The sequence below is a fragment of the Drosophila gunungcola genome, unplaced genomic scaffold, assembly GCF_025200985.1.
Source record: "Drosophila gunungcola strain Sukarami unplaced genomic scaffold, Dgunungcola_SK_2 000076F, whole genome shotgun sequence".
In the NCBI taxonomy this organism is placed as follows: domain Eukaryota; kingdom Metazoa; phylum Arthropoda; class Insecta; order Diptera; family Drosophilidae; genus Drosophila; species Drosophila gunungcola.
The window spans coordinates 117,599-141,299 of record NW_026453239.1 but is presented as its reverse complement, the minus strand read 5'-3'; the positions used below and the strand labels follow the sequence as shown (position 1 = coordinate 141,299).

General features: G+C 40.5%; 1 protein-coding gene across 9 annotated transcripts; it reads left to right on the top strand.

The window, feature by feature from the left end:
* The first annotated feature begins 509 nt into the window (after nucleotides 1-509).
* On the top strand, nucleotides 510-22,510 carry LOC128264673 (tyrosine-protein phosphatase corkscrew). 9 transcript variants are annotated; one of them, XM_053000298.1, is made up of 10 exons: nucleotides 1,677-1,878; nucleotides 1,946-2,072; nucleotides 16,294-16,456; nucleotides 17,175-17,354; nucleotides 17,412-17,529; nucleotides 18,022-18,986; nucleotides 19,060-19,150; nucleotides 19,738-19,927; nucleotides 19,994-20,496; nucleotides 20,577-22,510. In XM_053000298.1, exons 1-10 carry the CDS (start codon nucleotides 1,677-1,679, stop codon nucleotides 20,681-20,683), a joined length of 2,646 nt encoding a protein of 881 aa, XP_052856258.1. In that variant the 3' UTR covers nucleotides 20,684-22,510. The 9 variants fall into 9 exon arrangements, with proteins under 9 accessions (XP_052856256.1, XP_052856259.1, XP_052856258.1 ...); XM_053000296.1 differs by adding an exon at nucleotides 510-678 and having other exon boundaries at nucleotides 1,691-1,878; nucleotides 17,175-17,529; nucleotides 19,994-22,510; XM_053000299.1 differs by adding an exon at nucleotides 895-999 and having other exon boundaries at nucleotides 1,691-1,878; nucleotides 17,175-17,529; nucleotides 19,994-22,510.
* Nucleotides 22,511-23,701: the final 1,191 nt, after the last annotated feature.

Below are 23,701 nucleotides of genomic sequence, written 5' to 3'. Positions count from 1 at the left end.
CTTTAATTGGATTGTAGTCCGTGATGTAGATCGTACAAATTCAATGGTTTCCATGATTTAAATTTTCAGCTTTCTACCAACTTTAATCGAATGTTCCTGTTGTACTAACGGTAATGCATAAAAAAAATCGATGACATGCAATTTTTTTTCATATTTTCGATTTTAGCTTGATGTACTCTCAATATGTTGAGATCCTTGACCCAATATTTTTATTTTTAAAGATAATTCAAGTAAACAAATGGAGAAAATCTTACTAAGAACTGTTACTGGCTTTAAATATTCGAGAATATACAATTTTTTATATTTGTCAAACAAACATGTTGTGGTTTACTTTTTAGTATATTTTGGCATTTTGTTACTCAATCTGGCGACCATATAGCGAGAATTGTTGCATCCAACCTATAATGTCTTCACTGTACTTTCTGGTTGGTTAAAGTCTCCGCTAATCGCTTTCCAAAGACTGCAACCGATTTCTGCTGGCATTTTCCTGTTTTTCGTTTAGAGTAAACTGGCCACACCACACACAGTAAAAAAATAGTTTTTTTTTTGTATCCAACCAACCAACTGTTAAAATAAGTTTAAACAAAGCATCTACATATAAGTTTCATTTTTTTCCGTTCAGTGTCACCATTATTTATTTTTTAAGTGTGCATTCAATAAGAAAATGTCATCGCGAAGGTAAATCCAATAGGAAATACGACAATGTACCGCACACACACGCACGCAGTCGCACACATACACACACACGCTCCGCTCCCAACTGGGCTATTTACATATGTATAAGTAGATACAAAAGCAAAGGCAGAGCGAAAAAAAAAAGAAAAACAGAAACAAAAAACTTTTGAGATAAAAAGTGCAATAAAGTTACGAACGAAGGGAGCAAAGAGTGGATGCAACAGAACCGTTATTTCTCGCTGCTACAGCTGTTGTCCACCGAGTAATCAGTGTGTCGACAGACGCTATTATTATAACAATAGTTAACAATAATAGAATAGTTGAGTTAGTTAACCTTGACAAGTATAACACAATTTTGTAATTTTAGTTGAAACACCTTATTCCAAACAGTAAAATTAAAATTGCTATGTTTTTTTTTAACATTCTAAATATCAAAAGCTGCTATTTTATATGAAAAATAAAAACAAAGTAGAAAAGATATTGTTCTTTTAATCAAACAATTTTTTTATTTAATCAACACCATTAAGAATAGTGTAAAATTTGCACTTTGAAATCTATAAATCGTTTTTAAATGCCTATAAAAGTGGATTTGGAATCGCAAGATAGCTTTTGCTAACTTGGAATTAAAAAGAAATCTGAAACTAACTTGTTTAAATCTGTTTTTAAAATTTTAATGCATTTACTCTAAATGTTTTACAGCTGTTAGACATCGGAAAGAATTTCATTTTTTAATATTTTAATTATTTAAAATTTATTATTTAAACCAATTTGTTTTCTTTTAAAAAATGTGTTTTACAAAAATTAACAAATACTATATTTTACAATTGTCCAGCGAGTAATCAGTCTAGATACTAGTGACAGTTGACCTAAAACTATACCACATTCCTTGCTTTGGCACCTCGCACCATTAAATTAGGTAGCAATAGGTAGTAAACTATGCAAATACTGTACTTTTGTAAGCAGTGACAGTGGACTAAAAACCCCATGTTACTCTCTACATCATGCCATTCCGCAGATGGTTCCACCCAACGATATCTGGCATCGAAGCTGAGAAATTGCTGCAGGAGCAGGGATTCGACGGCTCCTTCCTCGCCCGCCTCTCCTCCTCAAATCCGGGCGCGTTCACGCTATCCGTGCGCCGTGGAAACGAGGTGACCCACATCAAAATCCAAAACAATGGCGATTTCTTTGATCTCTATGGCGGTAAGTGATGCCTCTCGATCACCCATTTAATCTTAATCTAAATCTAAATCCCCCGTCCGTTTTGCAGGTGAAAAGTTCGCCACACTGCCGGAACTGGTACAATACTACATGGAGAATGGCGAGCTGAAGGAGAAGAATGGCCAGGCCATCGAGCTGAAGCAGCCGCTGATCTGTGCCGAGCCCACCACGGAAAGGTGAGTTCTGGATCGTGTGGATCATGTGTCACATAAGTCGTGACGGCCTTCCCCCGAAGTTATAGGCTAGAAACGGGCTTGGAAACAATTAAAAAATGGCATGCTACTTATCCCGATATTTTCCAGAAATTGTTCGAATTCATATGTTTGTAATAGCGACGTTATTGAGATGATCCCAGAGCGATTATAACTTAACTAATTATCAGATTAATGTAAATGCGTAAACTATAACTTATACCATATCCTAAATATCCTGTTTTAGGCTTTGAAACCCTTGTTAGATAGCATGCCACTTACCCTGACCATTTCCACTATGTTGTATTGCACCGCCAAATCACATTATTAGTATAACGTCATTAAGATAACTGATATTTAAGCGTTGATCTGAAATTCATTGGCGTTCTGCAAAGAAAATAATTTTTTAAACATTTTTAAAGTCTTAAATTTATTCTTGGTCTTCAAAAAACTGTTACAAAAGTCGGAAGAACCCCTTTCAATGTAAACTTAATGGTAACTTATTATATCCTCAATATATCTCCTTGAAACTGGGTCACTAGCAAAACCATGACCTACATAAGTTCCACTCCGATGTGTCCAAGGATGAATCGTATTTGTTTGCTTTCGGCTCGGATTTATTATTTATAACAAGTGTTTACAGACGATCAGTTTCAAGCAGTTCCCTTTCCCTTATTCCCTTTCCCTAATCGTTATCGATGTCTGGGATTTGGGGCACGGTCCCATTTTGCATCACATTCTCCCCTTTATCTTTTCTCCCCGCGAACAGCTGTTCTTATTTTGTGCAAGCGGCGCATATGGTAAAAATTCAGAATAATCTTATGTTGATAAACAGTTATCGAATAATGTTTTGGTTATGGAAAGGCATCAGATCGAACACAAATGGCCGATTTTAGATTTTGCAACTTTCAAAGAGGGTAGGAACTGTTCTTTTCAACTCAAAGCTTTTCCTCTTCTCTTTAATATATAGATGAATGAAAATTTATTTTAACAAATAAGTTTCTTTTATTGTTAAACAAAAAATTAAATACAAATTAACAAGTTTAGTTGTATTATATTCGAACCCTTTTTTTAGTTTTTATTGTGTTTTAAAAACACAATAAAATACTTTGTTATTACAGTAATTTAAAAGATTTTGAGTGGCAAAATATTCATAAAAAAACTGTACTTTGATTTAAAGATCAAGGTCTGAAACTTTATTGTTTTCCATAGTATTTAAAAAAAGTACAGAGCGTAATCACAAATACCTATATTACATTGTAGTTTGCGAAAAAATTATTAACAAACTTAATATGGGGCGGCTTTGTGCACTCAATGACCATTATAAAGAAGGTTCGATATATGAAAGCTTACATTAATATATATCACAAAGAATCGAGCGAAAAGGTACTTGAAATTTTGTTCTTCTAAGCTTGTCTTTCTTTTAAGATTATTTTACGCTGAGCTTGGCTTTGTGGCTTAATTTCAAGTCGAGATCAAATTTGTGGGTGAATAATTTCTAATTCCACTTAAATCGGACACCCACACACCTGTTGCTCACGCAGACACCCACACCCACAAAAGCAGTGACCATACAAGCAGTGCATTGTCTTTGTTGTTATTGTTATATTGGCTTTTACAACCCACACGCGCAAAATATTTTCCTTATTTATTGTATTTCTGGCTTATTAATATTTTTTGTGCCCGCTGTCTACCCAGGCCATCAAATATATTTTACGGCCCCCCGCTCTTTCTTTTTTTCTTTCTTGTTTGTCGCCTTGTCTCGTTTTTTAGTGTCGCTTTTTTTGTACGCTGCATTTTCCGCATCCTAACGGGTCAGCCATCTTAACTGGCCACGCCCCGACGCCCCCGTCTTAATTTGGTTGGGCACTTGAGAGAAATATAACCCAATTGGCATTTTGGATCTTTAGGGTGCTGCTTGTGCGTACTTACAGTAGCGGGTGCAATAATAGCATAACAATAATATGCTCAACTTTTTACAAACAATCATAATGTATAAACAGAAAAATAAAAGCAACTGAATTACAATCATTGATACCACTTGAAATAATTATTTGTTTATCTATTGCACACAATCGAATTTTCTAATAAAAACTTTGCTACTTACTTAGTGAACTAGAAATATCTTGTTCATTCATTCTGTCCAATATTATTTTGACCGCATCTGTTCATTACTGACGTTTTAGTTAATTCTACTCTAACACCCCAATCTGGTTTCCCAGCGCCACCACCAACCACTTATCCTTGACTGAAACTCGTGACGTTTTTGTTATTTTTTTCGATTCTGGTTTATTTTTAAAGCCCCTCGATCCGAGCCTCGTTTATTTTTAGCCTAAGAAGGTGTTGTATGGTTTATAATTGATCGCAAAAGTCATTTGATTCGCGGTGACGTCAAACAAGGGTTGGGATCGATCGAATGCAATCATAATTATATTTTTAGGGGTTGGTTAGGCGGTGATTTAAATTAAGGTTGAGAACGTCAGAAGTCCGAAAAGTGGGTTTATTATGGGTTGTGGAAAATTTACGCGGTCAGTTTATTTATAAATCGATTCGTTCGGCTTTTGTTGGGTTCTGTAAGTCAATGTAATATGCATACAATGGGACTTATTAGTTCCAACTATGGTTTGGCAAGGTTTGCTAAGAACACTGGGAATTTCTATTAAACTGGTTATTTGATAGGGTTCAACTCGTATGTTTCATGCTCGTTGAAATTACAGAACCAGGAGACTAAGCTATTAAAAGAAACTCTAGAAAAATTATTTCTTCATGTGCAAAGTTAGCCAAACCCAACTCCACCTTTCTTGAATACATACATTTAGACAAATTCCTTGCGAGTATAAATACCTCCAGAGGAATGTGAAAGATGCCGATGGGAATGTGTTTGCCTTGTGGGAACCACACTTTCTGAACTGCCAAGACATTCTACAACCTTCTCTTATCCAATTTTCCCGCGACATTTCACCATCAGATTGCATTCCCATTTCTATTTCTCGGCGCTGATCTTGACCTTTGATCGAGTCTGAATTGCGATTGGAGTGCAACCGAATTGCAAATCACTAGGTTGTTTTTGTTTGCTTACCTGCCCACTTAATCGTTGCAATTAAAGACGATAATTGTTAATTGCTTTAGTTTCGCGCACTTTCTTCCACTGCTTAACCGATCTGTCGAGGAGCAAAACAAATCTGACAATCGCCAATTAAGCTTTCGAATTGTTTGTGTTGGATAATAGCATACGGCATTACGGGCACTTCACCCTCATATCTCCACCCCCTCGCGCTCGCCCACGCCCTTCGCCCTTACCCATCCATCAGACTCTCGAGTGCCTGAAATTCTAAATGCTTTCAATTTTCGCCATTAAGACAAGCCTACAAATGGTTTATAAATTATGCCGTGCACGTAGCTGTAGCTATAGCTGTATCTGTATATGTACCCGTATCCGTATCTGTATCTAAGGCATCAGCCGTAACAGCAGCAGCAATAAATGTCTATAGAAGGGTACACTTTGAGAAAATATCCACAAAGTGTGTGTTCTATCAAACATTAACAATACACATATTCTTTACAACTCTTTATAATTTATTTAAATATATTTAAGGGAAAATAGCTTGCCTTCATGTTTAGGCTAATTTTAAATATAATATACATTTTGAAACTAATTTGGTACAGGCAATACTTTCTTTTACAAATCTAATAAATTTGGAAAATCATTGTTCCAAATTGAATTTCCGTTCCAAATGTTCTCCTCTGTGCACATACGCAAATAAAATGATTTGAGCAAACACGCACCACACTCATCCATGTGCATGTATTTGGCTGCAGGTACTTTACCGCCCACTTTACCAAATCACCTCGATCGTGTCATCCGTCACCTACTCCACAAACTGTTGACTCGTCGTCCCCCGAGGAATTTTATCCTCTATATGTGGCCCAGCGCCTATGGGGAACGATCTCTTCAAAACAACCCCCGGGCAAACAGCATCGCCAGATGCACCCGATCAAGCTGTCAGCTCTGATTATATAGTACAGATCGGCGGAGCGCCTAATGACGCCGCTTAATGCAGGCACAACTGTACCGCTCTGAGGTGCTTGGCAAACCGAACCCCACTAGACCTACTGCTTATATAATATCCATCTAATTCTCGTAGATTGATTGTAGTTTAATTGTTGACATCAAATATTAATAGCTTAACTAAATCAAAACGTAGGCTGGCTAAACTGTACTTCCGAGATCAGTTGAAAATCGGTTAATTTGATGATCACGATTATCAAACACAACGATTTTGTAAAATTAAAATTTGGAAGCATATTTTTTGTTCGTTAATACTAGTAGTAAGCGATTCGAGAGGATAGGCGATAAAAGTGATAAATACAACATTTCTTTTATCCATTTTATAACCATTGTAATTAAGTGATCCGTGAATTACAGCAACGAAATTATATTTACTTATAAATAAGTTTTATTGTAATTCACCTGAAACTATCAGTACTTAATGTTTTTTCCCCTTGTTAATCACATGAACTGAATTAAATTTTAAGCGCACGTATATGTACGCAAATCGAGATGATCGGTCATTATATTTGGTATCCTAAACTGCCCAGCACACGACAATTTAAAGCTCCCGGCACGATCCGCACGAAGTCCGCCCCGCAATTATTTATTCAGGTAAATCCCTCGCCAAAACCTCACCAAAACAAAGAGCCACAAAGAAAACGAGAAGAGATTCGAGACAATAAATGGGGATATGGGATTCGTCGGAACGCAAAGAAAATCGAAATTGTTTGGGGCCAACGAACCGCCCAAATACGATTCCCCGAGCTAAAAGGAAAACTTTTCCGCCATTAAACAACGCGTGAGTCCCCGGCTATTTGTGGAATTGGAGAGCTGATCTGGATACAAAAAAAAGTGTTACATGGACGGCCTCACGTAGTAGCATTACATCTAATAATATAAATTATAACAATGATCGTAAATCTCGGTAGATATTTTGGGCTAGTGGAGCATGAAAAATACGGAGTAATATCATAAATCTCAGCAGTAGTAGGGAAACCCATCTAGTTACAAGCAAAACTGGGCTTGTCTCTCCCAACCTTGACAAATGTGATCCCCTGTAAATAAAAATCGAGACTTATTTACTAACGGAAGTAAACTTCTTTAGGTAAAAAGTTAACTAAGCATGTAATATGTCATAAATGTATGAATTTTTAGAAAATAACTTTTTGCAAAAATTTAAACAAATTATATAATTATATATATCCCTGGACAACTAAGTTGTTAACAGAATCTTGAATATTATTTTTAGATGAATATTCTCAAACTATCTTCTTGTCACTTAATCGATTTTTAAGATGAATCATATTCAAAATACGCTATGTCTCCTTGTTAGCACTTATATTTTAGCTGACTAATACTACGATTACAAACACTCCCACTGTCAGTAAGTTTATGATTTCCAAATTATTTTAGAATAATTTAAGTAAATTTCCTAATTGCCTTTCTCTGTCGTTTTTTGATCTACCCCTTTTTTGGGTGGGGTCTCAAGGTACTCAGTTCAAAATGTACTATATACCCAGCTGACAAATGCCCGATATTATGGCCCATAAACTTATTTCGCAAAACAAAACGCTTTTGCGGTCGCCACAAAAAGTTCTGTTGGTTTTTGGCTGATTTAGTGCGAACACGTCCATAGATCAGTCCCTGCCATCGACACGCAATTTGCTGGCGACTGGGTTAGCCACCCATTTTGGGGGATAGTCGTCGGGCATTCGGCCTGACACGCTTCACTTATGGATTATGCTTTAGCTTTAGCGACTTCGGTCCCTGGTTTCCATCTCGGAATCTCGATCTCAGGCCCAAAACCGAATTCAGAATGGCGAACAATTAATGGTTGGCTCATAGTTGTGTGCCTGGCATATTAAGTTCCCCCCGATGAAACAACAAATTATTAACAATAAATTATGTTTATTTTTTGGCCCACTCCCCATTGCCCCTGCAAATGGTTTTGGCTGTACCCAAATGCGGTCTGGGTCTCCAGCAACGATTTCGGGATAGCCAAGGTCACAGAGCTCTGGAAGGGACTATTTGTCGGCGCAAATCAAGTTTATTTCTGGGTTGGGTATCTACTACTTTGCAGTCTCTAATTGTTTCAGCTTGAAATTATAAGAAAATTATAAAAAAGTTGTAAAAGCGATTGGTTTTAATTCAAATGTCATATTCAAGTTTTTATATTTACAAAGATCGAAGCAGGGTCAAACTTTAATTTATTTGGATTAGGGCTTTAGTTTTCGATCTTCGATTATATTCGACTACTTTCACTCCACTGCAACGACTAATATTCTTCTACTCTGCCCAATGCCACGCATTTTGTTTTCTATGAGAACTGGTCCATCTGGCTTGGGACATCCTGTTTGCATTGGTGCAAACCCCCAGCTGATTCATGAGCTTCTGTTTCAATTTTTTTTCGAACACTTTGGTTACATTTTCAATTGAGTGGACATTGAAGGTTGTTTTGGAATTAAGTTCTAGTTGGGTACCAGAGAAAAACCAATGACGAAATATAGGAAAAAAATAAACAGTTTGCCATCGGGGAGCAGGGTTGGTATGTGGTTGGTAGTTAAGTGTTGCTAAGATCGCAGTTCGTAGGCAGTCGCACGTCTGCCGACTCTGTTGTGTTGGCCAAAAAAAAATATTCTGCGCACGTTCGCTCCTCTGACGTCTGCGCCTGCGCTGTAAGAAAGCTTTGGCACTACTCGCTTCTAGCTCCCACCTACCCAGCTACCCACCGCCTGCCCCTGGACCGCCCAACTCCTTGCCTAGATGGCCGCCACAATTGTTGCTGTGCGGTTTCAGTTTCATTTCCGGTGGCAGGCAACGGACGGCGCCTAAAGCGCTTTTTGTATTTGTTTTTTCTTACAAGCCACACAACACACACTCATATCACGAAATGACCATTTTCGGAATGAAATTAATTTTCTGTGTGTTTGCTTTTCGAAATGTATATGATTCTGATTCTGATTGCGATGAAGTCGGTGATTCATGCAGGAGTACAGTCATTACTCATAAGCATAGAGGGGTTGCGATTTATATAGCCTGGCACTATCTCTAAGTTGAGGTTTAAACTAAAAATGTCGCTGAATAAGAATTCAATCGAAAGGGAGCTTACACTTTCGATAAAAACAATCATGTGGTGCCCGAATAGGGACATCATTTTCGTAGCGCCCAACGAAGGACCAAGCTGTTTGAAGGGCCTGCAACAGGAGCCAACCCAAACAGTGCACACACCCACAAGCAATCAATGTGTCGAATAACGTCTTTCGTTTTTTGTTTTGTGTGCTTGCTGTGACTTCTGGCTCGCTGACAGTAAATAAAGCCCATAAACAAAAACCCCCTGACCCACGAGTTCGGCAGGAAGGGTTAACCAGAGCGGTGGCTGGATATAAAAACAAAAAGCGCCGTACCCAGCCAGACAAGATTCATTCATTCTCCAGCGCTTAGAACACCACCAGTTCACATCCACATCCCCCCACGGAGCGATATAGCCACTGAGAGAGCGGAAGAATCGGGCAGAGAGAGAGAAGCCGCGCTGAGACAACGCCAAGAATCTGATTTCGGATCTGAATCCGAGGCAAAAAGCTTCAGACCCGGCAGCAGGCGCTTCATTCTCGAGTTGCGGTCCAACGGGTTAGCAGCTCAGCTCAGCTCGCAAGCAGTCGCTGTTGAGCGGCAAGCAGTTCGCTCAGTTCGTGTTATTACTTACATCCAACGAGTTTTTTGTGTGTTTCAAAAACCAAGCCGCGAAAATTATGCCTTCGGCCACATTTGTCCTAGAGCATTTGATGGCGGCACAAACGCGTCTCAACGAGCAGGCCGCATCACCAGCAGAGGTCAAAACCACCACTACAAGCAGCACAACCACCGACACTACCAGCACCACTGTGGCCAAAGCCACCAAAGTCAAGTCATACGAGAAGAAATTATTGTTGGCTCTCAAGAAAATTGTGCAATAAAAAACGAATGCGGGGTAAACAACACTCTATCTGACAAACTATAGACACATTTCACCTTAATCGAGCTGACTAAGATCAATAAAAAAGCAAACAAAAAAAGCAAAACAAACAGCGGCTTAAACAAGAATTCTAGCTTTTGTGTTTTCAGTGTGTGTGCGTTCGTTGTGTTGTGTGTGGGCAAGTTGTTACATAAAAACAAAAAGGAAAATAATAAAAAAAAAACACAACCGAGACACATTTTTCCACGGTGGAATACTACTATCTAAGTTTTTTTTATTGTTGTTTTGGTGTGTGCAAGAAAACAAGAGTGAAGAAAATGTTGTTCAACAAATGCCTGGAAAAGTTGTCCAGCTCGCTGGGCAATGTGGTCAATCACAAGCTGCAAGAGAAACAAGTCTACAATAATAATAATAATAATAACAACAACAACAATAATAATAGTATAAACAACAATGCGTACAATAAGCAGCGCAACTTTGAGTACGAAAGAGCCATACAAGCGCACTACGGAAGTGGTAAGGGAAGACGATCGGAGGAGCGGGAAAGGAGCGGCAAGTTCAAGGCCGCCAAGAGTCAGAAGTCAAAGAGCACCCCACCGGAGACACCAGAGGCCCAGGCAAAGGAAACGGCGTGCAAGAACTGCATGACCCACGACGAGCTGGCCCAGATCATCAAGGGTGTGGCCAGGTGCACTGACCAAAGTAATCAGCACAACAACCGCCTGAACAATCGTAGACGTCGTCCCCTGTCCGCCCAACCCTCTGCCGCCGCATCTGCCTCCACGTCCACCGAATCCCTCCACCGGCTCACTCCCAGCCCCCAGGCCTCCTACCCGGCCACGCCCACCTCCTGGACAGCCACCCCGCCCCAATTCCCGACAGCCTTCGGCGGAGCCAGCTGCTCCACCAGCACCCTCGCCCTTTTGGCCAACATGCGGTTCCAGCTTCACGGTTACACGTAAGTCCTCTCGTTGGTCCAGAGCCACCACAAAAATTAAAATGGAATCACGGGCTAGCAAAAAACGTCAGTGAAACGTAATTAACTGATTTGGGGCGCGTGTGATATTAATTGTAAATTGCTATCAAAGTGCGAATTTTTAATTTGCTAGGTTGCAAGTTAAATAATACCCTGCAACAGGTTTTGGATCCTTAAACTTAACCCTTTAATGATAGTTTTGAGCTACCTTACAAAAAGATATCCCAGGGAAGGCATAATCCAAAATTGCCTCTCAATTTGCGATCAGAAAAACAAGAATCAAAAACAATTTAAATTAGCATCGCCCTGTTTGTCAGTCAAATGTCGTAGAGTAGCAAACGATTCGAGAGAAGTCTGGAGCCAATCTGCTGCCCATTAGCATTAACCCTAATAAGGCAGGCAATCACAGGCAGTTGACGCCGAAACAAAACAAAAAAACAGCACAACACAAATTGTCATGTGTTCAAAATTGCCACGCAAAATGAGTAAATATTTACGCAAAGCATTCGACAACAAAAACAAATCGTGCCGGAGGAAAAAAGTCGTAAATTGACGTTCTAATATGAATGAATGAATGTCCGCCGAGTGAAGGGGGAAATGGAATGGTATGGACCTGCTTAGATCGTCACTCAAATATGGTATTTCATCCCCTGCTCAAACAATTAGCCCATTGTCAGGCAAAATTCGATATTGATTTTTACATTTAGAGCTGAAGATTGAGTTGTGGGTGGTAAGGTAAATACTTATCTAAATGCCCAAGTGGAATTACGCACTTGAGGAAACGGGAGAGTTCGTCGAATTATCCACTGCAGAAATTGTATCTTGGATCGGAATTATCTCTTCAATCTCCGCCAGAATGTTTACCCATGTCTTGCTGTCCGCCGACCACTGCCCACATTCCACAAAGATTCCATCCCACTCCCAACCGATCTCGTCTCGGTGTTTATCTCGGCGGCTTGTGCCATGTACCTTCTGTTTGTTTGTTTGTTTGTTTGTTTGTGTGGGCTGTCCCCGTCTTAGAAGTCTCAATTCTCACTTTTCCCCAGAATATTTACATATATCTCTGCTGGAGTATTATGTCCCATAAATTATCTTTGACTTTTAGTTGAGCTTGAATTGGTATTATAGCCAGTTTTCAGTTTTGGCTATTTGGTTATTTATGTTGATTTCTATCGAAATTGATTCATTATAGGTGAATGTGTTGAGTGGCTTGTTAAGTTGATCTATAGGAGTTTTGCCCTCTGGTAGTTATATTTTATTGGGTTCTAATTTATGCTAAACCTTTTGAAAATGCTCTTTAGTACCATGAAAACTGAAGGAATTCATTGGGTCTTAATAATGTTAACACTCATGGGATTTAGTATAATGTAAGTACATACAAATCAGGTAAGGAATTGTTTATAAAGGCATATCCTTTGTATATATCTTAATTATACACCTTGCTTTGTTCTCAGCCCATTAAAACCATTTTTACTTTATCTTAACGTATATCATATCAAATGATCTGCGAATGATTTGCCAATAGCTTTGACAGTTCTATCCACGCGATTTCCGGTGCTCGGATCGAGTCACGCGTCTCTCACTTGTCACTTCACTAGGTCAACAATGGGGAAGCTCCCGCCTTCTGCCCCCAAAATCTCCCTCGCTTGCCTCGATCTCCCCCTCAATATTTATCTCCCGCTATTTTTGTTTTTCTTTGCCATGCGGCTGATAAATGATTTATGAAATCGCATTTCTCGTAATGGCTTTCGAGCGCTGCTGCCTTCTGTTTTGCATATTTCCGTTTTTTCCATTGCACAACCGTGTGCTGTTGCTGCTGATCAAATAAAAAGGCTTTAATTTGTGCAAATTCATGCAGCCGGCCGACTAAAAGATGCTCTCAGTGGAAAGTCCCAACTGCAAGGGGGAAAACTCCACGGAAAGTTTAAGGCTCTAGACCAATCTTTCCCCCAGTACGGTGATACATCTACAAGTTTAAGTTTCCCGAGTCGAACTTTTATTAACTGCCTTATTTGCATCTTAAGGTCCTAAACTCTTAATAGATAGTTTTAAATACTTATAATAAGCATAGATTCGCTTTGTATTTAAAGTATAGTTATAAAATAGTTAAAAATCTGTTCTTATGCTTTGACTGGACTGTACTTGCTTGGACCACCTGATTTCTTAGCTCCGAACACTGCTGATGAGTGGGTGGTTAGGGTATGGAGAAGCAGCTCACTCCAACACCTTTCCGAGCTAAGCAGTTAATTAAATGAAGGCCTCGGTCCCTGATTCCGCGTCCCTCTTCGTAACCCTCATAACACCCGCTTCGCTGCCGCCTTTCCAGGTGCGTTGGCACACAAAAAAATAAATAAACCTGTGACAAACGAAACGATTAAAAAACTCAGGGATCCATACATGTACAATGCGCACATATAAGTTGCACACACTCATGTGTGCCTGTAAATCTGTTTGTTGACCTTAGGCGGCGCTTTCATGAATGGCGCACAGCTTCAACTTCAGCTTCCTTCGTATGTAAATATATCACATTCGTATTCGCGGCAGCGACTGCGGCTGTAAGTGTAACTGTAAATGATGCAAAAAGTTGTGAAATTTTCACTGACGTACTCCGCTCCGGAGGTAATACTTCTGTGGATATTTTTGTCGACTGCCGATTAACCCAACTCAACCCCTTCCCCCACCCTTTCCACCCAATCTGCCCGATTTAATTCGACGAGAAAAAAAGGGGGAGAGCAGTAAAAGTAATTTGTGTTGTGTTATATTATCGTCACAGTGCTAAAATTTAAGTTCAACACCGAAATATGGGTGGAAACAACAACGTTTTGCAGAATGACACAAAGGATATGAGAGTTATGATAAATATGTCGTGCGATAATTGTTTAGTTCAACTTGATTTCACGGGGTCAGACGCCAGACGGCGAGGCGTCCCCGAATTCGAGGCATCTTTGCTCGATGGTCGCAAATAAACGATCGGCTAAATAATACGCCAATGTGCTAATAGCTGTGGTCCGAAAACTGTGAATTGTCTTATGCAAATATCGCGAGAACCTTTCCACACACGCACAACCGGAGTTATTTGTTGAATCACCGTAAAGAATTCGCGGTTTATTCATATTGACCATATTCTGTTCAAACGGAAATAGCTGCTTTCTTGATTTTAATTTAAATATTTTTTATTGTTCAACTAGTTTTTAACTTCAAGTTAAGAAAGCCCAAATTACGAAAGTGAAATTCTGCTTCATCACTTTAAACATTTGGTAATAAAAAAGGTATGTTTTTTCCGATACCTTTACGAGCGAGTCAAACTTGCCTCTGGCAAGCAGTTCATAAGCTTTTGATGCATTTCAAGCAGTGTATTCCGGCCTACGTGCTAGCAAGCAGTGTGCAATTGTAATAGTTTTTTTTTTAACTTCCGTTTTGCTAAAAATAAACCTATAAAACTCATTCTTATCACTACCAACCGATCGGGTTCGGGCCACCTTGAATCTGTAACAGGTTGAAAAAACAGACAGCGTTGAAATGCACGACTGTGTGTGGCTCTAATGTAATGTTAATTGTTTCTACATGAATTTCTATTAATAGCCAAGCCAACGGCACACACAATCGCACGCGGAAGATGAATTGATTTAGCAGGCTAAAATCAATCAATATGCACTGATAAAAATTGTCATAATCGCGAAAAATTAACATTTGCTGCCAAATGAATCAAAAAAAATGATCATGGAGTTATAACTAAATCTAAAAAAGAGAAAAACTATAAGAATATAAGATAATCTTAAATAATTTTTTTGTTGCACTGAAAACATTTTTTGTTTTCTGTGTAGGAGGGATATCCGGGGGAACTAAGCTCTTAGCACTTCTATGCTGTCGCATACATTAAACATGAGTGTTTAGTAGCCCGGCCACCACCACCATCCATATTCTCGCGTCTCGATGACATATTTTATGATATCTATGACCCCAGAGGCACTAAATTGAAACCGGCTTAAGGACAACTCAATGTTGTCAATTGTTTTCTAGCTTTTGCTCGAATTTAGTATATTTTGTTTTTTTTTTTGGTTTGATTTGGTTGGTGGCGACGAACTCGAAAGCGGGCTAAAAGATGGAAAAGACAACAGCAGCACATGGGTCGATAATGGCATTCAAAGCAAGTTTTTTAAGTTAGTGTTATTTATGCAAAATAGTTGGAGGGAGGTAAAACGAAACAAAACAAAACCAATGAACTATAAGCCAACAGTAGGAGGTGTGCGAATCGAAGTGCGAAATTCGTTGTCGAATTGATTTTATCTACTTCTAAACTTATTATTTATTTTTAATAGAAACTATGAAAATAATTATTTGGCACTAGTGTTTAGAGCTCTAAAACGGTTCTTTTTGTCACTTTTTGAGCATAATTTAGCCGCGTTTTTTTTCTATGTCACATCGCAAAATACAATTGCGATTGCCATGGCGATGACGTTCTCAAGTCTGTCAAGTCAACTAAGCTGAGCAGGCCAGACGGGTTGACTTATAAGTCCCGTGCCTCAAGTAGCTGGCTTCGATTCAACTTGCGCTTTTCCACACGGCGTAAGCGTGTTGTTGCCACTATTGCTGTTGTTATTGCCATTGTCGCCTTGCATTTGACTGTTTTCTTCGAACTTTTACTGGTGTGTGCTTTAATAAATATATGTACAGTAAGACCTCAGAAAAATAATGTTTCAAAATTATAATAATAATGGATTTTAAAGGTGACAAACTTTAACTTTAGAAGAAAAGAAATTAAATAAGACCACTAAGGCACAATAACAACGCCAAAATATTAAAACCAAAATAGATATACATTTTGAAACATTTTTAAGAAAGTATGACTAATAGACTTGAACAAGTCTCACCCATTGAATCTTGACAGTACTTATATTCGATTTGTATTTGCGCTGCTTGGTTCCTACTAGTTGTTGTAGTTGGTTTTTTTTATTGGTATTGTGGTTGCTTTTGTTGCAGGTTTAGTTGTTTTTACTGGTGTTGTTGTTGTTGGCACTAGTATTTTGCGCTTTTGCGCGCTTCTCGTATAGTTTGTAATTGCATTTTGAGCGAACACGTAGTCGTCAGTCGAGCACTCAGTCATTCAGTTAGTAAATCGCTCAGTTCGTTCAGTTGATGCGCCATCGATCGGTAGATACATATAGACACATAGTTCAAAAAATCCCTACTAATGGTTATCCTGGAACTTTTCTATATCCCATTGCAGATGGTTTCATGGCAATCTTTCTGGCAAGGAAGCGGAAAAATTGATCCTGGATCGTGGCAAGAATGGTTCTTTTCTTGTCCGTGAATCTCAGAGCAAACCTGGCGATTTTGTCCTATCCGTGCGGACGGACGACAAAGTAACGCATGTCATGATTCGATGGCAGGTATGTTGAATATGTAACCACCCAACTAGCCAGATATAACACCCCTCTGTTCGGACGGTCATAATGCAAATGCAAATCGATGGCAGTATAGCAACAAAGTCCCACCGCTCATAAAGTTCCTCATCGCTCGACCTTGGCTCAATACTCGAGTAATATGTGCATTTATTAGCTGTTGTTGTTGCTGTACTGCCAGTGGCTAAAACGCTACAGTTCAATCTCCTTAAGTTAGATTGTTAAATGGTATTTTCAAAAAAATTAAAAAACAATTTTACGAAAACAATCTAGAATTGATTTTCATTAATTTAAATCTTATTTTTAATCAAAAACCTACAACTTTTTAATGTTTCCCTAGTTTAATATATTGAGTGTTAACTGTATAAACTTAAACTGCTTTGCCTTGGGACATGCCAACTGCTTTAAGCAGGAGCTTCAACCGGGCCAAGCAGTGCAGTTCCAGTTTCAACGTAATTCCAAAACCATTTTTCCACTATTACTACACCTTTAGCCGTGTGCGCGGTGTTTGCAGTTTTTGCGGTTTTTGTGGTTGCAATTATGCCATTTACATGTCTAGCTGGCCTTTTTCCCATTAGACATTGCAGTCACGTTTTCGATTTTATTAACTAATTTCTTGACGCTCCATCGAACTCGACGACCCCCTCCACGTGTCCCACCTTGATTATAGTACCTGATTCCTAACCGAAATCCCCCGATCTTGCAGGACAAGAAGTACGACGTCGGCGGCGGCGAATCGTTTGCCACCCTGTCGGAACTTATTGAGCACTACAAGCGTAATCCCATGGTGGAGACGTGTGGAACAGTGGTGCACCTGCGGCAACCCTTCAACGCCACGCGAATCACGGCAGCCGGAATCAATGCCCGGGTGGAACAGCTGGTCAAGGTGAGTGATGATGAAGTGCCCCCAACTTTTCCCAACACTTATCCCACCCGATTTCAGGGAGGCTTCTGGGAGGAGTTCGAGTCACTGCAGCAGGACAGTCGGGACACCTTCTCGCGCAACGAGGGCTACAAGCAGGAGAACCGGCTGAAGAACCGCTACCGCAACATATTGCCATGTGAGTATAGCTAACTTTTATAATCCAATCAATATGGCAATTACAACTCCCTACTCCAATGACAATCATTTAGTAAATTTACTTCGCAAGCAGGTTCAAATAATTACAGAATGTTTTAGATGTTATATAAAAATTGTATAATCATCAGAAAAATATCAGACAAGTCAGAGTAATCTCCAAAACTTAGAAATCACCCATATTGGTGGCCTTCAAGTAGGCTACGATACATTTTGAATCCGGCAGTTCGATTTAAGCCACCTTCATACGATAATTCATAATTTAACGTTTTAAAGAACTTTTCTCCGGATGTTTTATGAAAATTAATTAATAATCGATTTTGTTTCCATCAATCAAACCAAAGTAGTCTCTAGAGGTTTGAAATCACTTATAATGGGGGCCTAAAAGTAGGCTCCAATATACTTTAAGCCCGGAATAAGATATGCTTTAGATCTGCTACTAATTACTAATTTCCTAACCACCTCCATTTCGCAGACGACCACACGCGCGTTAAGCTGCTGGACGTGGAGCACAGCGTGGCCGGGGCGGAGTACATCAATGCCAACTACATACGCCTGCCCACCGACGGCGACCTGTACAACATGAGCAGCTCGTCTGAGAGCCTGAACAGCTCGGTGCCCTCGTGCCCCGCCTGCACGGCGGCCCAGACCCAGCGTAACTGCTCCAGTTGCCAAGTGCTGAACAAGACGTGCGTGCAGTGCGCGGTGAAGAGCGCAACGCTGCCGTACAGCAACTGTGCCACCTGCAGTCGCAAATCGGACTCGCTGAGCAAGCACAAGCGCAGCGAGTCTTCGGCCTCGTCCTCGCCCTCCTCCGGCTATGGGTCGTCGGGAGCCAGCGGAGTGAGCAGCGTCAACGGACCGGGCACACCCACCAATCTCACAGGCGGCGGCACGACCAGCTGTCTGGCCGGTCTGCTCAAAAAGCACTCTAACGATTCGTCGTACGGTTCGGGATCGGTAGCTGGAGCTGGTGGAGCCGGCTCATCGTCCATGTCGATGGCTGAGCGGGAGCGTGAGAGGGAGCGCGAAATGTTCAAGACATATATCGCCACCCAGGGCTGCCTGCTCACCCCGCAGGTGAACACGGTGACGGACTTTTGGAACATGGTCTGGCAGGAGAACACACGGGTAATCGTGATGACCACCAAGGAGTACGAGCGCGGCAAGGAGAAGTGCGCCCGCTACTGGCCGGACGAGGGCAAGACGGAGCAGTTCGGCCAGGCTCGGATACAGTGTGTCTCGGAGAACTCGACCAGCGACTACACGTTGCGCGAGTTTCTCGTCTCGTGGCGGGATCAGCCAGCACGCCGCATCTTCCACTACCACTTCCAGGTGTGGCCGGATCACGGCGTGCCCGCCGATCCGGGCTGTGTGCTCAACTTCCTGCAGGACGTCAACACGCGCCAGAGTCACCTGGCCCAAGCGGGCGAGAAGCCGGTATGTGTTCATCGATTATTCAGCAGATTAGATCATGCTTATTTATAACCGACTCCATTTGCCCCATTTACAGGGTCCCATTTGCGTGCACTGCTCGGCGGGCATCGGACGCACTGGCACTTTCATAGTGATCGACATGATCCTTGACCAGATCGTGCGCAATGGTAAGATATAGTATTTGAGTTAAAACAAAAAAAATAAAAAAAGGAAGCTAACTTTATATACCCTTGCAGCTACGAAAACAAATATTATATATTTCAGTTGTAATGCATATATGTATAAAAACAATGCATTTTTCGACCATTTCTATAACACCATATAGCTGCTAGCGTTGTCTGATTTTCTATAAAACCGTAATTCTAAAATAGTAATCCATCATATCTTGGAATATATTCTTATACATTTAAAAACCTCGAACTTATATTTTTGTTGTATTAAAACTATTTTATATAGCCCTGCCCGAACCGACTTATATATACTGCAATAAAAATAAGACTTTTTAAAAGTTTCATATAAATAGCTTTAATACTGAGAGACTAGTTTGCGTAAAAACGTATATGGATAGATCGACTGTCCTAGTTATGATGATCAAAAATATATATACTTTATATTTTGACTTTTCTGCAAGGGTATACAAAAAGAAAAAGCTTAGACTGATTTTGCAAAGCAACTGAAGCACAAACGTTGTAGAGCAAAGCAAAACCAAAGCCCCAACCCAACTTAACCTTTTTTTTTAATCGCTTCTTGCCAGGATTGGATACCGAAATCGACATCCAGCGCACCATACAGATGGTCCGATCGCAACGTTCCGGCCTCGTGCAAACGGAGGCGCAGTACAAGTTCGTCTACTATGCGGTGCAGCACTACATCCAGACGCTGATCGCCCGGAAGCGGGCCGAGGAGCAGAGCCTGCAGGTTGGCCGCGAGTACACCAATATAAAGTGAGTGGGAGGCTGCCCTACCTACGAGGCTACACAGTTTTAAACGCTATATTTACCCACTCACAGGTACACGGGCGAGATTGGCAACGATTCACAAAGATCTCCATTACCACCAGCAATTTCTAGCATAAGTTTAGTACCAAGTAAGACGCCATTGACGACGCCTTCGGCGGATTCGGGGATTGGGATTGGGATGGGCTTAGGCATGGGCATGGCCATGGCCATGGGCGTGGGCAACAAGCATGCTTCGAAGCAGCAGCCGCCTTTGCCTTCGGTGGTCAGTTGCAACAACAATAACAATGGCAGCGGCAGCGGCAATAGCAGTAGCAGCTGCAACAATGGCAGCAGTCACGGCAGCAGCCACAGCAGCAGCAACGGCTGCAGCAGCAACACCAGCAGCAGCAACGGAAACAGCAACATCAACGCCCTCCTGGGTGGCATCGGCTTGGGACTGGGTGGCGGCAATATGCGCAAGTCGAACTTTTACAGCGACTCGCTGAAGCAGCAGCAACAGCAACAGCAGCAACTGCAGCAGCGCGAGGAGCAGGCAATTGCTCCGGCGGGAGCAGGTAAGATGCAGCTGCCGGCGCCGCCGATGCGGCCACGTCCTGGCATACTCAAGTTGCTCACCAGTCCCGTCATCTTTCAGCAAAATACAAAAACATTCCCAAAGACATGATCATCGGCATGCGACCGCCGAGCCATGCGCCTGCGCCTGCGCTGCCGCCGCCGCCGACACCGCCGCGCAAAACATGACAAATGAATTTCTAAGTCGCGACGACACGCCACGCCCCCTTGACCAGCCACACCCTCCTAAGCACCCAATACCCTAAACACCCACCAACCCCCCACACGCACACAGACCACAAGTGAATTTCACTTAATTATGTCACCCAGCCGACCTCCCCGCCCCCTCCCCACCCCCCAAAAAAAAAACCCAAAACCACCCTTGACTATGTTTTACTGTTGTACGTTCTACGTTTTTTTTTATATTAATTGTAATCCATATACATTTTTGTAATTGTGTGTAATGCTTAGTTGTATACGTCATTGTCTCGCTTTATGTTGTAAGTGTTTCCTGCACACACAAAGCAGTAACCTCCTCCCCCCTTCCCCTACACCCCAGGCATATTTATGTAATAGTTTTTTAAGAACCCCCGAACCGGAAGTTTAAGATACAATCTGGGCGGAACTGCAGCAGATCCGCCAAAAAAACACAAACATTTTTAAGAAGAATCGCAGCAACAAAATGCTTGGGACCCGTTCCCAGTTCAGTACCGCTTTGGATTTGCAAGAATCGGAATTCTTGGATAGTATTTCACTTCTTCGAATACTTTTTGCGTTAGATATGAAATTGAACTTAGGCCAAAAATTTAAATGTATTGCTCTGGTTGCAAGCCAGAATAGTTAAATTTTAAAAATTTAGTTTTTCACAATTTTGGTGAGCATAATGTAAAAGTTTTCAATTTAAATTCAATCTGGTAACTATTCATATTATTTCAATTTCCAAAAACTATTTACATTTTCCGTTTCAAGTTTACAAATAGAAATCCCGAAAAGTTGTAATTTCAAAAAATGTAGGTCCAACTCAGAAAAATTCAATTTGAAATGGAAACGGGTAACCGGTTGGAGTGTGGAAGATGAAAAAGCAAATGCAAATCAAGTTTTTAGTGTTGTAAGTGTTGACAAAATCGGAGGAGGAGAAGTTAGAGGAGTAACTAAGGCAGTAAGCACGTAACGATAATGATACAAAAAGCGTTGATTGTGATTCGAATGACAGCGAGAACAGTAACAGTAACAGTAACCGTAACCGTAACAGAAACAGATGAGAACAGAGGCGAACGAGATCAGAATAGGGCGGCAGAGACGCCAACCGAACAGAACAGAACAGATGAGAAGAGAACAGATTAGAGGTAAACAAAAAAAAGCTAAGAAGCGCTTAAGCGTGTCGTCCCTAGGATAAGAAAACTAAGATTACAGCTTGACAGATCCAGATCTATATCTATATCTCTAGCAGCCAATATCTATTTCCCCTTTCCCCTTGTTTCCCTCCCCATGCCCAATAATTTAGTGATTGTATGTGTATGTTATTGATCGTATATTGATGATTAATTATATAACGTTACCCATTGTGTTACATTTTAAATGATCGAAAAAATTGTATTTTTAAATTTATAACTTTAGAAATTATACATTTATTGTGTGTCTGTGTCTCTCTTTCCCTTTCCCTTTCTCTCTCTCACTCTCTCTTTCTGTGTATGTGCGAGTGTGCCCTTTGACTAAGTTTATAATTTCAAACGCTAAAGCAGAATCAAACTCTATATGCAATATTTAAGCACGGTACCTTGGGCGCTGCAAAAAAAAACAAATTATACAAAAAAAAACCATTTTCTAAATCAAAAATATACAGGAAGGAATTACTCAATATCAGCAGCAGGAAAATAAAAACCATTTAGATTAATCTGCAAATCTAAGTAATATATAGTTATTATTACTATACCTTTATTTTATCTTAATTTACTTTATGCTTTTGTGCTTTAAATTGTTATTCATCTTGATCTTGCAAAAACAAAAAAAAAACAATACAGAAAAACGAATACAAAACTAAAAACAACACAAATTATATTTGTATTTATACATCAAAAAATAAAACATTTTATATGCGATACACGAAAAGAAAAACACATTATATTTTATTTTCTTTGCATGTTTGTTGTACGCTTTGCTTTTTTAGTTCCTTACCTACGTTATGTTACAAAAGATCCTGAACGAACTGAAACAATAACCCGATCACTTAGGAACCTAGCCTTATATCGAAATGCCTCGACCAAGACGGAACCAAAAACATTGATGATGCACAGAAGGGAGAAGAGGGAGCCACAGTCTCTCGCACATCTCTCAGATAGAACAATAAGTACTCATGTGTTCACCCCAACCACCACCCACACGAATCTGAACTGACCCCCGACCTTCCACCCACGATCTTCCACCCACCATCTGAGCACCATCAGCGGGTGATTTGTGTTCCCAATCGGACGACGAACGTGAGTGTAAGTGCGTGATCTAGTACTTTATATAGTTAGCCTATGATACGATAATTGAAATGGAAGAGTAAGTCGAAGCCTGGCTTCGACTGGGCGGCGACCTAGTGGCCCCCAAAAACGAAGGTGAATCTGTATATGAGTTCCCCAGCGGGGATGCGAATTGCTTTGATCTTGAAATGCGAGACAAGCCAAGCGCCCCATTATTATCGTGTTAAATTTTTCTATAGCATATAGAAAGATGAGGAATATGGAGATCGGATATGGAAAACGCAGTCCAACGGAGCAGCTAGCGGAGGGAGAGATGAATGCCAAAGCACAAAACAAAACAACACATAGCCAACAAGCAACCAAACACCAATAGGCCTCATCGAAGACATCAGACCACAAAACATTTCAAACAACGATGTTAAGATAAATAAGAATGAACCTAAATCAAAATAACGACGTGGATATTAAAAAAAAAAAAAGAAGAACCAAACACCAAAAAAAAAAAAAAAACCAAGAGCAAAGAAACGCTTTAAACTTAATTAATTCTTAAATTGTATCTAGGCGAAAGCGAAATGTAAACAATACACTAACTTATCCATAGTAGAAAGCAAACACCAAAAACAAATTGCTAAAGTGACTTACTTTAGATAACGATATTCGCAGGTAGGACCTCAGCCCCCAGAAACCTCAACCGATTTCGAACCCATCACCCATCCCCGAGAAGCCATCATCCTACTCCATC

Excerpts from the sequence above, each read along its gene's own strand:
- LOC128264673 (XM_053000292.1), top strand. The coding sequence starts at position 10,408 with ATGTTGTTCAACAAATGCCTGGAAAAGTTGTCCAGCTCGCTGGGCAAT. Across the intron at positions 16,457-17,174 it reads ATGTCATGATTCGATGGCAG|GACAAGAAGTACGACGTCGG; the intron begins GTATGTTGAATA and ends CCGATCTTGCAG. Across the intron at positions 19,151-19,737 it reads TGACCAGATCGTGCGCAATG|GATTGGATACCGAAATCGAC; the intron begins GTAAGATATAGT and ends GCTTCTTGCCAG.